The 16,917-nt window shown below is 34.6% G+C and overlaps 1 protein-coding gene across 4 annotated transcripts in view; it reads left to right on the top strand.

The window, feature by feature from the left end:
* atp13a3 (ATPase 13A3) overlaps nt 1-16,917 on the top strand; it is a 52,098-nt gene that overhangs the window by 21,565 nt on the left and 13,616 nt on the right. For all 4 annotated transcript variants that reach the window (XM_081357834.1, XM_081357831.1, XM_081357832.1 and 1 more), the window contains 24 exons: nt 2,998-3,085; nt 3,167-3,340; nt 4,222-4,398; nt 4,539-4,609; nt 5,563-5,646; nt 6,442-6,511; nt 6,637-6,771; nt 7,887-7,959; nt 8,199-8,330; nt 9,270-9,452; nt 9,583-9,740; nt 9,900-10,088; nt 11,031-11,092; nt 11,204-11,354; nt 11,470-11,586; nt 12,310-12,336; nt 12,427-12,580; nt 12,661-12,781; nt 12,914-13,038; nt 14,104-14,276; nt 14,839-14,961; nt 15,056-15,135; nt 15,835-15,877; nt 15,994-16,103. In XM_081357834.1, coding sequence (XP_081213960.1) covers nt 3,035-3,085; nt 3,167-3,340; nt 4,222-4,398; nt 4,539-4,609; nt 5,563-5,646; nt 6,442-6,511; nt 6,637-6,771; nt 7,887-7,959; nt 8,199-8,330; nt 9,270-9,452; nt 9,583-9,740; nt 9,900-10,088; nt 11,031-11,092; nt 11,204-11,354; nt 11,470-11,586; nt 12,310-12,336; nt 12,427-12,580; nt 12,661-12,781; nt 12,914-13,038; nt 14,104-14,276; nt 14,839-14,961; nt 15,056-15,135; nt 15,835-15,877; nt 15,994-16,103 — 2,783 coding nt within the window. In that variant the 5' untranslated portion in view covers nt 2,998-3,034. The remainder of the gene's footprint in view (nt 1-2,997; nt 3,086-3,166; nt 3,341-4,221; nt 4,399-4,538; nt 4,610-5,562; nt 5,647-6,441; nt 6,512-6,636; nt 6,772-7,886; nt 7,960-8,198; nt 8,331-9,269; nt 9,453-9,582; nt 9,741-9,899; nt 10,089-11,030; nt 11,093-11,203; nt 11,355-11,469; nt 11,587-12,309; nt 12,337-12,426; nt 12,581-12,660; nt 12,782-12,913; nt 13,039-14,103; nt 14,277-14,838; nt 14,962-15,055; nt 15,136-15,834; nt 15,878-15,993; nt 16,104-16,917) is intronic.

The raw sequence follows: 16,917 nt of genomic DNA, 5'->3' as shown, positions 1-16,917 counted from the left end.
CGACACCGCCCGTGCTGCAGAAAGTGGCGTTTAGAAGAATATGTAAATATGTGCTGATGGTAAAGAAGCAGCAGATAAGAAAGCATCTGATCATTTGTTTAAGTCTGACATCCCACGACACCACTTCCAGGTCCAAATGCTCTTATCAGATGCCAAAAGCAAACAACAAACGGTACTACTAACTATACACACACATTGTGATGTAATACTATCGAAAAATCCTAACCTTTATCTCCATACTGAAATCTCTGATGGCCAGTCAGTTTTTTAAATCTTAGCTTAAATGTGTGAAATGAGTAGAAGCTTGGACACGGAAACAGTATTCCATGTGTCATGACAAACACAGAGCAATGTGCAAGTCATGATTATTTATATACCATTTTATTTGATATATTCTCAGTGTCGCTTTCAATTAGAATTGCTACTTCAGTTTCTACTATAAAGCGGCTCTCCAGTGTGTTCATGTTTTTTTTTTACTCCGACAGACACATGGAGGATTTGGAGGATACATGTTCTTAATTCAAAATAATGCCACAATGCATCTTAATTTAGTTTTTTATTTAAATTTTAGGGTGAAATACTTGGACATGTTCTTGACAAGCTTTATGGGATTCACCCATACAAAAGATAATGGTGAATAAATATATAGTGTAAATGGTAGGACAAGGTTACGTAATACTTTTATGACATTGCCAACTTTAATTGCCAAGACTTTGTTTAATTGCCAAGACAACTTTAATTGCCAAGACACTGGTGTCAAGCCACTTGAATGATTGACACCAGTGTTTTTCGCCGATCCCCAACTCCTTCCTCAGCAAACAGCTTCGGTTACACACACATGCACAAGGACGCTGTACATTCCTCTCACTCTTCAAGACAACTGCAATCGCACAGACATGAAATTCAACCATTAATCTCTTTCATCCTCAATGTTTTTTTTTGTTTGAGCACTGAACTTAAACTGTTCCACAGCTTCACTCCACATATAGAAAGTGTTGCATCTAAGGTCCAAAATGGACGCCCAGTAAGAACCAGTTCCAGTTGGGTGGTTACTTTGTGGTTTGATTTTGATTTGTAAGCATCAAATGACCTTTGCTAATGTAAATATCCCAGGAATTAAAGTTCTCCATCGCTACAATGGATTTCTGTTAATTGCAGCAAGTATACGACAGATTTCCGTCAATTGCAGGGTTCTCTCCTGTCCTTATGTCTTAAATTCACTTTTCATCATTTTGAGGCTGTTAAAATGCGTACATTTCTCAAATAGTGTAATAAATGTCATAATTTCAGTTTGAATTGGTCTTAAATTAAGGAAATATGAGGTGTATTCAGTCTGCTGAGGGGGATGTGATCAAGTATTCTACAAGTTTAAATATAATTACACAAAAATGTCCAAATGTAGTGAACAAGCCGATAGAGAGAAAAGCACATTTTACATTTACACTACAGATTACATAAGAGAGTAGTCAGTTTCTATTAGTTTTGAATTTTTTTGCTTAAAATTAGACATTTCAAGCTTATTGTACATAAGCATACATTTCAAGCATTTCAAGCAAATATATATATACATGGATTCGGGATTACAATATATCGGGATTCGGGAGACATATGGAGTGGGTCAGACATGATTTTGAACACTTCATTAAGTTTTGTTTTGTATAAAGCCTTTCTTTAAAATAAATTTCGTTTTGTTAATTTTAATCGACTTCATCAACCAATTGCCTAGATTTAATAAATGAGAAGCAAATATAGCAGACAATATATTCAGGAAATGGAGGCGGATATATATCCTATCTTACTCGTGCCAAGGGCCATACCCACCATTGAGGTCCCCGAGGTCAGGACCTCGGTAATTTTTCGAAGTGCCCTGGCAGGGCGTACGGCCCTGCTCATGCTGTTCACTTTTCATATAATCATATAATCAATAATCAACAATAGTTGATTTCATATAATCAACATAGATAAAATTTGTATTATTTATTTATAATGGCTAAGTTAAAAACAGATTTTATATTATGTATTGTTTGTGATATTAGCTCACTTTTCGGCAAAAGCTCTGTTGGCTTTTATTATTTGAGAAATAAAAACTTGTGTTAAAGTTATGCAAATGGTTAATTATTTGTATGACTACATCACAAAGAGTCAAGTCTTGTAAAATCATTAGATTGAAAACACTGAAATTTCATAAAGTGTGTAAATAATAGAAACGCAGTTCAAAATGACCTTTCTTTAAATGCAGATGTTCTTTGAGTATTTCATTTGTGAAGGTAAAGCATGTACTCACTACACTCCTAATTACAAGAAGAAACTGCTCTTAAACTGGGTGTGTGACAGGCTGTGGAATGAGGTTTGGCCGAGGAAATATTTTCAGTCAAAATAACAATAACTTTTTTTTTTGCTTTAACCCTTGATAATATAAATCGTTTGAAAAGTCAAAATGTAAAAAGTCTGCAGAAAACATCACAACTTGGAATGACTTTGAAAAAAAAAAAAAAGTCCTCTGTGGAGAATGTCTGAATCATGTTTATTACTATTTGCTTTAAATCTATAATTGTGTGACATAATTCTCAAAATAAGGCGCAAACATAAAAATATGAGCAGTGTTGGTTCTAATGTGAAACTAAGGTGAAAGAAAGTACTTTAAAATATCTAAATAGCAAATTCATCTACCATTTGTAGGTAAAATTACATTTTGGACCCTGTGCCTATAAATCTCATTCTGTTTAGAGGGACATTTTTAATTTGTGTTTGATGGTTTGACAGCTGTTGTCTTGCTCTCAGACTCTCAGCATGGTTCTCAGCTGTAGTGCTCAGGATCGTGACTCACAGGAAGTTCTTCTCCGAGAGTTTGTGTTTACGTGTGCACATGATTGTGTGTCATCTCAGGTCAGCTGGTTGTCAATACAAACCAATGGTATAACAGCTGTTGTTGGGCCTCACACAATTTTTACTGCACTACGCACACACTTAGCGTGTGATCTCTGTGTGTGTGTGCAGGAGCGCAGCAGTCATCCAGCCAGGACTGAAGATCAGGATGGAAAAGGAAGACCTGAAGATTGTCAACAGGGGTTTGGAGGATGAGATGGTATGTATTATTTTTGTTTCTCTTTCTTTTTATGCTTTTTCCCCCTCTTATATACAGCTCATTGATTATCTTTCTGTGCAGGAGTTGAGCGGGTATCGGCTGTGCCGATGGAAGCTGGTTCTGGTGGGTTTAGGTGGTCTCTGTACAGGCGGTTTTCTTTTCCTGCTGCTCTATTGGATGCCTGAATGGTGTGTGAAGGCCACCTGCACACGGACCGCTGTCAGAGACGCAGAAGTCGCCCTCTTACGAAGCACTGTATGTCTTAAACCTCTACAAAACTTTACAAAACCTTACATATACATTATCGTTTTGAATCTGAATTGTATCTGGAAATTCTTAGAGATTCTAGATTGCATTTATCTAAAATATTTATTATAATACATACTATAAATGTTATTAAATATTACAATATTATTTTATTAATAAGACAGGAATGCCCTTAAAGAAATAAACAATAAATAATTATGAATATTAAACCTAGAGACATTTATTGACTTATTAATCTTAGTTGATGTTTCAACATTTACTAATACATTATTAAAATCAAAAGTTGTATTGTTTAACATTAATGTACCTTAAACTAACATGAACAAACAATTAACAGTTTTATTTTTATTTAGCTAATGCTAACAAAGATGAATAAATATTGTAACAAATGTATTGCTCATTGTTAGTTCATGTTAGTTAATGCATTAATGTTAACAGATAAAACCTTTTTGTAAAGTGTTACCGCTTTATCTGTGCACGTGCCTTTAGGCAGAGGAGTGTATGAACACTAAATATTTCAAATACTTCAACTTGATAGTCTTCAACATAATTCTGAATTACGGAATGCTTCAGACGTCATGTTCTTCAGTGGTAGATAATACTTAACTCTGAGTCAGCTAAATATTCATAATTCTAGTGCGTCGAAAAAGAAAAAAACTACATCACTTATTAAAGTGAAACATTCACCCATTTTTTTACTAAAATGACCTTGGATTTCTTTAATGTAATGCCACATTCCTTTTTTTATTCTTAGGCTTTGAGAAGTTTTTTTTTATGTTCATTAAGATTACAGTTTGTTTTAGTTGTTGCCTATTTGTAATAGAAAATGCCATGTGTGTTTGGGTATAATCTGTTTGTTTTGTCCATAGGATGAGTTTAAGCGCTGGTTTCGAGCGAGGGTTCGGATAATTTTGGCCCCTGGGAAGAACCCTTACGACAACCTGGCCTCTCAGACCGCCTCCCCTCAGGCCAATGACCACGCCCACAACCCCTCTGACTCCGCCCCTGAAAAAAACACCAGGAATCAGGGGGACCAGCATGTGCAGGTATTATATGCACAAATAAAATCTGTCTTATCCTTCCTACACAAATTCTGCAATTCCACAAATTCTGGTTTTTACAAACTAAACGATATAGTTAAGCTTCATTGGTGACTGAATAAGTGTCTTTTCTTTTTGTATTACAGATACGTTATTTTACCCTCCACAGCACTAAGTACTTTTGGAGCGACACTATTCACAACTTTGAAGTATTGAAGTAAGGAAGCATGTCTGATTATAGCTCCTGAATCTTTAATGGGTAGCTCAGCCAAAAATGAAAATTCTGTCATCATTTACTCACCCAAATTGTTCCAAACCCATAAGACTTTAATTCATCATCTGAAACACAAATTGATATTTTTAATTAAATCTGGGAGATTTCTCTCCTTCTATTGAAAGTCTATTCAGATGCCGGTGGGGGGGGGGGGTATCTTACATACTGATTAATATCTGTATAGTCATAATATGTTTGTATACATTTGGTCCAACATGTGCTGTAGAAAATGCTACATGGTTTAATAGAAATTCAATAAAAATTGTTAAATGAAAGTCTATTCAGATGCTCAATACGTTTATAAAGAGATCGTAATAGAAATCCATAAGGATCGAGTGTTAAGGATCGCTTTTCCAACATCGATCAGCAAACAATGTTTACAGGATTCAAATCTGGTCACAGAAGCTCAAGCACATTCGCTTGACTTGCGAGAACCAATGAGGTTCATTCTCGTGTCACGCAGCAGGTTTAAGCTTCCATAAGAACCAATGAGGTTTGTTCCTGCAAGCAAGTACGGTTGAGCTTCTGTTTATTTCCGCTGGCGCTGATCAATGTTCATATGTGAATAAAAGCCTAAATTAAATCTGTTCATCATATAAAATGAAGTCTCTTCAGAAGACTTGGACTAAACTGCTCAATTCATATGGATTACTTTTACAATCTCTTTATGAGCTTTTTGGTGAATAGACTTTCAATGGAGGGAGGGAAATCTCTTAGATTTCATTAAAAATATCTTAATTTGTGATCTGAGGACGAACAAAAGACGGAATGACATGAGGCTGAGTAATTGACAGAATTCTCAATTTTGTGCGAACTATCCCTTTAAGATTATTGAAAATGTTACTCTGTGAGTCCCTGATACTGTTGTTAAAACTATTGTCTCCTCTGTTCTGCAGAGGCCTGGAGGATCTGAGCATGACCTGCTCATCCGTTCACTCAAAGCACAGTGTCGGGCTCAACAAAAACCAGCAGGAGTACAGGTGAAACCTTTGGCTGAATTTGACATTTTTGGAGGTAAAGGCTCAGCAAAAAGGTTGTCCTGTCAAGGTCACCAATGTTAAGTTGGCCAACATAGATGAGGTTTTGTCGAAATTACCAAAGTAATTGGGATGGACTTGGGAGCATCATTTTAGATGGATGGAAACATTATAAACAAATCACAATATGCCATTATTTTCTAGCAACAGTGTTTAAAGATCCATTATTTTGTATAATATTTTGGTAAAACTTTACAATAAGGTCTCATTTGTTAACATTAGTTAATGCAACTAATAATACATGAACTAATAATGATCAATATATTGGTTACACTTTATTTTAAGGTGTCCTTGTTACATTGTAATAATGAAATTAAGTACTGAGTAATATTAATTAATTATGTACTTTAGGGTTAGGAGTTGGGTTTGGTTTCAGGTTAGTTGCTTTATGCATAATGTACTGTTATTACATTTAACATGGACACTGTAAAATAAAGTGTTAACATATTTTATTACAGCATTTATTAACCTTTGTTAATGTTTGTTAATAAAAATGTTTAAATTCATGTTAGTTTGCAGTGCATTAACTAATGTTAATAGGTACTTTTGATCTTAAATTCTGAGATTATTGTAAAGTGTTACCAATATTTCTAAAATATTTTCAAATATATTTCCACACATAAAAAGATGTCACTAATAATGAAATGTTTTGTGGTGAGGCCACCCTAATTATTGAGTCCTGAACTGGATTGCACTGACTGTACAAATCTCACTTAGTCCTTTTCTTCTCTATTTTAGGAGATTTTTTTTCGGACTAAATGAAATAGACGTGAAAGTGCCTTCTCTTTTCAAGCTGCTAATTAAGGAGGTACGAGTGACATGTGAAACTGACCCAGGCCGGAGAACGGCATGACACAGCACTGCTGACTCTGCTGTTGAGAATATGTCTTCATGGGAAATAAGTGAACTGAAAATTCTCCATCTCTTTTTCAGGTCCTCAATCCTTTCTACATCTTCCAGCTCTTCAGTGTTATCCTGTGGTGTACCGATGAATATTATTACTACGCAATGGCCATAGTCCTCATGTCTGTCATATCAATAGCTACCTCTCTCTACACTATTAAAAAGGTAAGCAGGCTTGTAAAACGGTTTGCAGCAGCATTTAAATATAAATATTTTATTTCCGTAATGATATAGTGGAACGGAATAGGGAGTGAGTGACACGGCAGAATTTGATTTAAAATTTTGGGATCATTGTGAGACTGACTAAGTCGGTAATTATTTTCAGGTTTTGGCCATTAACTAAAAAAAAACAAATTGATCATTAGAATTCTATGCTATTCTATTACAAAATAATTATTTTGTATATATTTATAAATAAATAAAATATTTATATAATTTTTTATATAAAATATTTACGCACTGTTTTTTATATATATATAAAAAAAATGTATGTATGTATGTATGTATATATATATATATATATATATATATATATATATATATATATATATATACACACACACACACACACACACACACACACACACACACACACACACACACACACACACACACACACACACACACATATATATAATTGTATTATAATGTTATTTTATTATAGCCGAAAATGCCTGAATAAAAAAAAAATGTTTTGGCCTGTAATAGTCTATAATTTTGTATAATATGCAACATAATTATTGTACTCTATACATACAATAAATGTTGTATTCTATACTATTTTAAATGTAATATTATTAAACATTTAAATACTATTTAAAAAAACAAAAACACTGGAATGCCCCTAAAAAAAAGTAAATAAACTAATACTAATTTAAATATTTCATTTTTTATTTTCATTAAAGACAAAAAATCCCCAATAAACAAACAAATTAAAATTTGTCATTTTATTTTACAAAGCTTTTACATTTTAAGATTTGTTTTTGTAGAGTAACAAGCACTGACGAATCATGCATATTAAATATATATACATTTATTGTAATGTAACATTTAATATAACAATTTAATTACTCTAATATATGAGTATGAAGTTGGATTTTAGAGATATCAAGCTTAGCTGTTAGTCATAGGGCGTATCCAAGGTTAGAGTTGATGCTAATTTTCTGATTGTGTAACTGAGATATGCTAACAGTTAATGTGTGCCTATTAGATTTACTGTGCTGCCTGCACACACAAATGTTTATTTGTTCTTCACAGGAACATTTTCTTTTGTTTTACAGCAATATGTAATGCTACACGACATGGTGGCAACACACAGTACTGTTCGAGTTACGGTCTACAGGGGCGAAAACGGTACGGCTCAGAGTGAAGAAAATGCTTTTTCAGTATATTTGTAATGATGTACACTGCTGCAGACCTGGGTTACCTGCTTCAGGGAGTCTGATGTAGTGGCCAAAGTCACGATGACTCAGCACTGTGCAAGGAAGCATGGGTAATAAGTGATCTGCTGAGACAGACTGGTTTTATTTCACTGCCCGCTCTTCCCCACCCTCCCTCCCTCCCTCTCTATGGCTTCTGTTTTTGCTGTACAGAAACGGAGGAAGCCCTGTCCACAGACTTGGTCCCTGGTGATGTCATCGTCATCCCCAGCAACGGGATCATCATGCCCTGTGACGCCGTGCTCATCTGTGGAACCTGCATTGTTAATGAGAGCATGCTCACAGGTGATTGGCTGCATCCAACTGTGATGTCATAACAACCGAGCCCACTAGAGAGGGGCAATATAGCTTAAATTTTATGTATATAAACTAACTATAAACCAAATTTGCTACTGAAGTTTACATTAAAGATGCTATTAAACATCTGTATATAAATTATAAGGTAACACTTTACAATAAGTTTCCATTAGATAACTTTAGTTAATGCATTAATTAACAATGAGTAATACATTAATTGTATTTATTATTCTGTTATTGTAAGTTAATACATTTACAACTGTTCATTGTTAGTTCATGATGGCTAAGATCCATAAAATAATATTAACAGATACATCTTTTGATTTTAAAATGTGCTCGTAATTGTTGAAATGACATTAACTAAGATGAATTAATGCTCTAGAGTATCTTTAATTGTTAGTTCATTTTAACTAAAATGGGTATCTAATGTTAACAAATCTAACCTTATTGAAGTTTATTAAAATTTGAATAAATGTTTGAATTAAAATAATAATACTGTTATTGTGATAAAAGTGTATTTACTTTAGTTGTCTTTTCTGAAATGTGTTTGGATTTTATGTGATGATAAAAATCATTAACTTTGAATAGTGTTACAGATCTAATTTTATCTTCTGTTTATTATTAATGGCTAATATTATCATTTGTAACAGTTATTTCTTAATTGATCATACTGTTTATTATGTGAGTAAAATAAAGTATGGGTAAAACTATTTTAGTGTCATTGTTACATGTACTTACCATAGTAATAACAGTAAATTATGCATAATTACATGCAACTAACCCTAAACCAAACCTAATCCTAACCCTATAGTAAGTACATGGTAATTAATATTACTCAGGACTTAAATATATAATAACACTGGAACAATGACGCCTTAAAATAAAGTGTAACCGAAGTATGTTTATTTCCATGTTCTCCTCTCTCAGGTGAGAGTGTTCCGGTCACCAAGACGGATCTTCCGAACCCTCAGCAGGACAAGAAGGGTGGGGATGGTGACATGATCTACGGCACGGAGGAACACAAGAGACATACGCTCTTCTGCGGCACGAACGTCATACAGACCCGCTACTACACGGGAGAAATGGTTAAAGCTGTGGTAGTGCGGACAGGTTAGAAGCCAGAATTACTGCAATGTATCGTGGGATATACCTGACGCTGCCTTGCATTTGGTACCTTAGTAGACAGCATAATTGTGCTGCCTATCCGATGCTTAAAATGCAGTTTCTTTTTCTCTTCTAGGTTTCAGCACTGCTAAAGGGCAGCTCATCCGGTCTATCCTGTACCCCAAACCCACAGACTTCAAACTGTACCGGGACGCTTACCTGTTCCTGCTGTGCCTGGTGGCTGTTGCCAGCATCGTCTTTGTCTATTCTTTAGTCATGAAAATCATAAATCAGGTTTTTATCCAACTTTACTGTCTTAAAAAGAGCAGCATCATGTTGTTGTGATGTCAGTCCCTCTTAGTTGTAGGATATATAACAGAATTTGTGTAAATAGGATGCAGCTTTGAGCATAATGTAAATGCTAGAAAAATTTGATTGATGTGTACTGTGCAGGAACCAGTAAAGGAGATCATAGTCAAGTCTCTGGACATTATTACCATCACGGTGCCGCCTGCGCTGCCGGCAGCCATGACAGCGGGCATCGTCTATGCTCAGCGGCGTCTCAAGAAAGTGGGGATATTCTCCATCAGCCCTCAAAGAATTAACATCTGTGGGCAGCTGAACCTGGTGTGCTTTGACAAGGTAAATGTGGGAAACCTTTTTGTGTTTGGTGAAACCTTAAATAGTCGAAAATTAAATAAGTCAGATATTCTGGCTGATTTTTAAAAACAACTCTTCTTTAACACACTCATTACCATTTAATCTGGTTATTTTTGTAAAACTAGGGTTAATTCAAGTAAATTAGGGTGACATTTTGGCACTTCAGTGCCTAATAATAAACTAAATTTAAAAGTAAAATAATAATTACGTTTTTACAATACATACCGTTTCAAAGCAGCTTTACAGAAACTGCATGTTTCTATATTACAGAGTGATCTGTTATCAGAGGTGACTGTCAAAGTTATGTCCATATTTAAAAAATGTACAGTTCTAAGATAATACAAATGCAGGTAGCTAATATCATGTATTCATTTAAGGAAGAAACAATAAGCTCATTAAAGTAATTTGTGGACATAATGAGTAAAAATACTCAGTTTAATTATTTATTTTATAAATGATTATTCTTATACTTAATAGTTATCTTATTTAATATTTATTTAATAATTTCATTAAAGTTTACTATTAATAACAAAAATAGTTGTTTAATAAACTCTTACTCTTTATATTATTATTACTACTACTACGGGTAATTGCAATTTGCAATAAGGTCTCATTTGTTAACATTATTTGATTAATTACTAACTTACATTGAGCAATGCATTTGTTACAGTATTTATTAATCTTTGTTAACGTTAGTTTATAAAAACAGCTGTTCATTGTTCATGTTTGTTCGCTGTGCAGATTAACTAATGTTAAAAATTGTAAAGTGTTACCATTTAAACTATTATTTATGTATTAGTGCTATTGATATCAATAATATCAACATTAATAATATCAATACAATAATAATACATTTTTTTTACAAAACAATTAAGGCTTGCTTTTTAGACATTTAAAATATTGTATTACTCTGTATAATTTCAGACAGGCACCCTCACAGAAGATGGTCTGGACATGTGGGGAATTCAACGAACAGAAGATGGCAGGTAAGATAAACTAGATAAACCAGAACATTCTCATTTGTTTTTTAAATGAACATGGAGGAACCTTTAATTGTCTTTTTTTGACCAAAAGAATTCTTCCCTAAACTTCCCTAGATTCCACCATTCAGAAGAAAAAGCTGATGATAAGAGTTTAGTAACAACCAAGTTTGTCTCCTGCATGGCCACCTGTCACTCCCTCACTAAGATTGAGGGCCAGCTCTCTGGAGATCCACTCGACCTCAAGATGTTCGAGGCCACGGGCTGGGTCAGTGTCTGCTGTGACAGGAGAACAGATTGTTCTATGCTCATTCAAGTTTTGAAACAAGTTGTACTTGTGTTTAATCTTTTTGGGTGTCACTCTGTCTATCTATGGTCTTCAGATCTTGGTGGAAGCCACCGAGGAGGAGACGGCTCAACACGACCGCATTGAACTCACTTATGTAAAACCGCCAAATCAGCTTCTGCCGCCACCAGTCATATCACCTGAACAGGACATGGTGAGCATTTAAAAATCTCATTTATTCCTGTGATGGCAAAGCTGAATTTTTGGCTGTCATTACTCAAGTCTTCAGTGTCACAAGAAACTCAAAGGTCTTCACGGTAACCCGTCAAAATAAAAGTTTGGTTTAATGTCAAGAAATTGTGACAGAAATATATATATTACTGTTGTTTAGCTATGTCTCAAAAAAATATAGTTAATAATCATTTATTATTATTAGTGTTTGTATTATTACAATTAATATTGTAGAATAGAATCCATCACGATTGTTCTTTCATGTTTTAAATTTAACAGAAAAGCTCTTCATTTGATTGCCAGAAAAATTTAAAGAATTTTAACCCAGAATATTTTTGGAGAAAAATATTTTAGGAAAAAAATGTATTAATAGAAATGAACAAAAAAAAGTTTTTGTTGTTTTTAAGAATTAAATTAATTAGACATTCTTTTTGATTATTTAAATTGAATTAAACCATTAAAATGGAATCCAGAAAAATTAAAACGGTAAAAACGGAATTTAGAAAAAAAATTAAACTGATTTCATAGGGCACTAGCTCTGACACGTTTGATCAATTTATTGCGTCCTTGCTGATAAAAAAAAAAAAATATATATATATACACACATGTTTGGTGAGCATTTCTCTGCTTATTATAATTAAAGAATTTGTTTAAAAATATCAGTGTATTTAAAACATTGTTCTGATCTCTTGTGGTTTCCTTTCAGGAACTGTCAGAACTCTATGAGCTCTCGGTATGTACAACGGCCATTATTTTATGAATTTATGAATTTCATTATGAACGAATATGGGTGTGTACATGCTTTCTGTCGTTTCTCGTGCAGGCGTCCTATATGATCGGTATTGTGCGGCAGTTCTCCTTCTCCTCCGCCCTGCAAAGAATGAGCGTGGTCGTTCGTCAGATTGGAGAGAGACGCATGGATGCGTATCTGAAAGGAGCACCGGAGGTTGTGGCAAGCCTGTGTAAGAAAGAATCAGGTGAGTGGAAGTTCCGCCCATTATTATCATCTTTTTCTGAATTTCAAATCAATATTTTTTTTTTTCACAACGCACCACAGTACCAGAGGATTTTGCAGAGGTTCTGGAGGACTACACCAAACAGGGTTTTCGGGTCATCGCGCTGGCACACAGACGACTAGAATCCAAACTTACATTTCACAAAGTGCAGAACATTAACAGGTAAAGTTTAAACTTCATTAAACTCTTTACTAAGGTCTTTTATACAATTATTTGCATTGTTATGCTGTGACTTTTATCATGTTGTGCCACTATGTGTTTAATGCCAAGTTGTGTTTGGTTTCTCTCCAACAGGGATCAAATTGAGAAAAATATGGATTTTCTGGGTTTGATTATCATGCAGAACAAGCTGAAAACAGAAACTCCAGGGGTTCTGGAAGATCTACGACGGGCCAACATACGCACCGTTATGGTCACAGGTAAACAAGACTTTTTCCTGGCTTGCAACTGTGTAATTTCAGGAAAAACTGGGAGTTTTAATACAGTTCCTGAATATTATTTTCAAAAGGTCATTTTAAACATGGTTATTCACATACATTTTATAGAATACCATTCAAAAGTTTGGACTTTTTTTAGACTTTTTTTGAAAAGTATCTAATGCTCGCCAAGGCTGAATTTATTTGATCAAAAACACAGTGAAAGCAGTGATAATGTAAAATATTATTACATTTTAAATAATTGTTTCCATTTTAAAATGTAATTTTTTTCCTGTGATGGCAAAGCTGAATCTTCAGGATCATTACTCCAGTATTCAGTGACACATGTTTCTTGATTTGATTGACTTGAAAACAGTTGTGCTGCTTAATATTTTTGTGGAAACGGTCATACATTTTTATTTCAGGATTCTTTAAAGAATTCAAAAGAACAGCATTTATTTGAAATAGAAATCTTTTGTAACATTATAAATGTCTTTATTATAAATATCAATTTTTTCTGAATAAAAGTATTTCTGACGCCAAACTTTTGAACGGTAATGTACATGTGCTACCCATGAAGCTAGATATATTAAATGTTTTGTCGCAGTTGTGCTTGGGGCCTTTCTGACAGGATATTCTAGTTCAGGTACTTACTGCTTACCTTATTTGTGTTAGTTTGAAGATGGTAGGGCGTTTAGAATGATCGGCTGTGGTCAGACAGACAGGAGTCTGGGAGCTTTGAAGCTTAATTCATTAGGTATTCCTGGAATCTGGTCTAATAAGGTTCTCAGCTCTCCAGATTACCAGCCAAGCGGTCCAAAGTTCAGGCGAGGCTGAATGCAGCATTGTGAACTTAAGCAGATTGAGTTTGTACATGACCCACGCTTACAATCATGAGGAACACTGGGTCATTGCCAGATATCAGCCATCATTACTGTACAAAAAAGTACCATTATACCAGTATAATGGATGTGTACCAAGGTCCAAAAGAATGGGGTTTAAAAATGACACCTTTAGTGTATTGCTTTTAGTATTCTTATTTTCTTCATCTTTTCCTCTCTTGCGCAGGTGACAACATGCTGACGGCCATCTCTGTGGCACGAGACTGCGGCATGATTCAGCCGCAAGACCGAGTCATTATTGCCGACGCTCTGCCCCCTAAAGACGGCCAGGCTGCCAAGATCAACTGGCACTACGCCGACAAACCCGGAAAATCCTCGAACAAGCCCACCAAACTAGAGGTCAGTGTGCCATCTACTGGCCAGAACCTGTCACTGCTGTCACAGGAATGTTACATATGAAGCTCTATCAGCTTTTTTTTTTTTTTTAGCTTGTCCTTTAGTAAAATCACTTTTACAGTAGGACACTTACAATGAAAGTACTCAAGGCCATACAATATACATACAAAAAACCTAAATGAAGTCTGCATGAAACAGAAGTCTTTTCTTCAATATTGTGATGTATATGTGAGAATTGATTTTGTCCATTGGTAATTGATTGGATGGTTGTGGTTTGCTATTGCTGTGATGTCATGTGAGTGACAGGTTGCCCTGCCCTTGTGCCAGTAAACACGCCATCAGAGAAGAGAAGAGATGCTGCAAGAGGGAGGGGAAGTTATTTTGATGAAAGATTTTGAGGGCACATGAGTTTAAAAAAAATTATTCTGCACAGATTAATCATTTGTGGAAAATGCTTCTGTACAAGAATTGTCCATTCGGATTTAATGGTGACTTTAAAACCAAAAATGTTATCGATAAAGCTTTAGCTTCAGCATCTCTCTGTACTTGTGTTCTCTGATGGCAGGAGATGGAAATTATTATGGAAGATGGGAATTCTGAGACGAGACCACAGGAACAGTATCACTTTGCCATGAGCGGAAAATCTTTTGCTGTTATTATTGAGCATTTCCAGGACCTGCTACAGAAGGTTGGCTGAAAGCATATTTGCTTTTTATACCATATTTACACGTGTGTCGTAATATTATATATGATATCTATGAATTTTATTGTTGTTGTTGTAGCTGGTGCTTCATGGAACAGTATTTGCAAGGATGGCTCCTGACCAGAAGACTCAGCTTGTTGAAACATTGGAAAGTGTAGAGTGAGTATTAAACCCACACAAACACCCACCCCCCATGATGGTTTATTATCTATTCATATGTAATTTGCACAAACCCCCATCCCTATGTTAAGTGTGTAACTCATCCCGCACCTTTTGTGCAACCAACTTAAATGCAGGGACAGTCATGAAAAACAGATTTTTATGTATATGTGTATGTATGTATTGTGTATATATGTATGTATATATATGCATGTATATATGTGTGTATATATATATACGAAGCATTGGTAATAAGAAATCTGAATATTAGAATGATTTCTGAAGGATTATGTGACACTGAAGACTGGAGTAATGATGCTGAAAATTCAGCTTTGCTGTCACAGGAATAAATAACATTTTAAAATATATATTTAAATAGAAAAACATTTTTAAATTGTATTAATATTTCACAATATAACTATTTTACTGTATTTTTGATCAAATAAACTTTGGTGAGCATAAGAGCATATTAAAAACATTTTAAAACACTTGCGGTAACACTTTAGTGTCCAATTATCACTATCAACTAGTTGCTTATTAGCATGCATATTACTAGGATATTTATCAGTACTTATAAAGCACATATTAATGCCTTATTCTGCATGACCATATGCTACATCCCTTAATCCTACCCAATACCTAACCTTAACTACCTAAAAATCTTGCTAAACTTGCTCTTTTTTCTGCTCTCTGCTGCAGTTATTTTGTAGGAATGTGTGGAGATGGAGCGAACGACTGTGGGGTGAGAGACTTTTCAAAATCTGTTGTAAAACCTTTTCAATGGTGTGTCTTTTACACCTGTCATATGTTCTGAAAGTGTGATGTGTAGCTGCTGACGTCTGTCTGTTTGTTGCTCAGGCACTGAAGAGAGCTCATGCTGGGATCTCCCTGTCAGAGCTGGAGGCTTCAGTGGCGTCTCCCTTCACCTCCACAACTCCCAGCATCACCTGCGTGCCCAATCTGATCAGGTCTCCTTACTGCACCACAGCACGGCTCTGTTTTAATGCAGCCCTATAATAAAACTTTCAGTATCTTTTGAAACAGTTCATTGTTCTACAACACGCTGTAAGTTTCAATACTCAAATCATCTTCAGTCCAAAAACTGCATATATTTTAACTTCTGAGCTTCTGACCTCAGAAACCCAAAAATGCATGACATTTCGCTTTTACACATCAACGGTACCTTTCATTAGGATAGCACAATGAATAAAAATGAATTTTCAATAAATGCTGCTCCACACAAACGTATCTCTGCATGTGCTTTGAGTTTGGGTCTGGAAAGAGAACTTGAAGTGATTATAAAGCAGCTGTTGTTAACAAAAGAGAAGATTTAAGGGCTTCCTGAAATTTAAATTACCATACATATTTGTATTTTAATTTTACAGTTGTGTTGTAAAATGAAATGATTATAATATTATTTTTCCTGGATTCTTTATTATTACAATGGTAATATTACTTATAATTTATCATTATTATTACCGTGTGACACATTTTTTTTGGCTAAATTGTGCTGACCTACAAACAAGCACAGCAAACCTAGAGCTTTTTTTAGTCTTTTTTTTTTAAATCACAATCGCAATTTTGAATTGTATTTATTTATTTTTTATTATTATTATCATTTTTTCCACTAAATTCATTAGGAGGATGGAGAACAGGCATAGGAAAACACAGCTAGTTTAATTCTAAGAGCCAGAAAAATAGTAGATATAAAATAACTCTTTTGGGTTTGATTTAACTTTTTAATAATTTTGTATTAAAGTTTTTGTCTTGAAGGTGCAGTAA

Source organism: Scardinius erythrophthalmus (genome assembly GCF_964197995.2).
Source record: "Scardinius erythrophthalmus genome assembly, chromosome: 25".
Taxonomy (NCBI): domain Eukaryota; kingdom Metazoa; phylum Chordata; class Actinopteri; order Cypriniformes; family Leuciscidae; genus Scardinius; species Scardinius erythrophthalmus.
The sequence above is the reverse complement of the archived record's forward strand: the minus strand, read 5'-3'. Positions and strand labels throughout refer to the sequence as shown.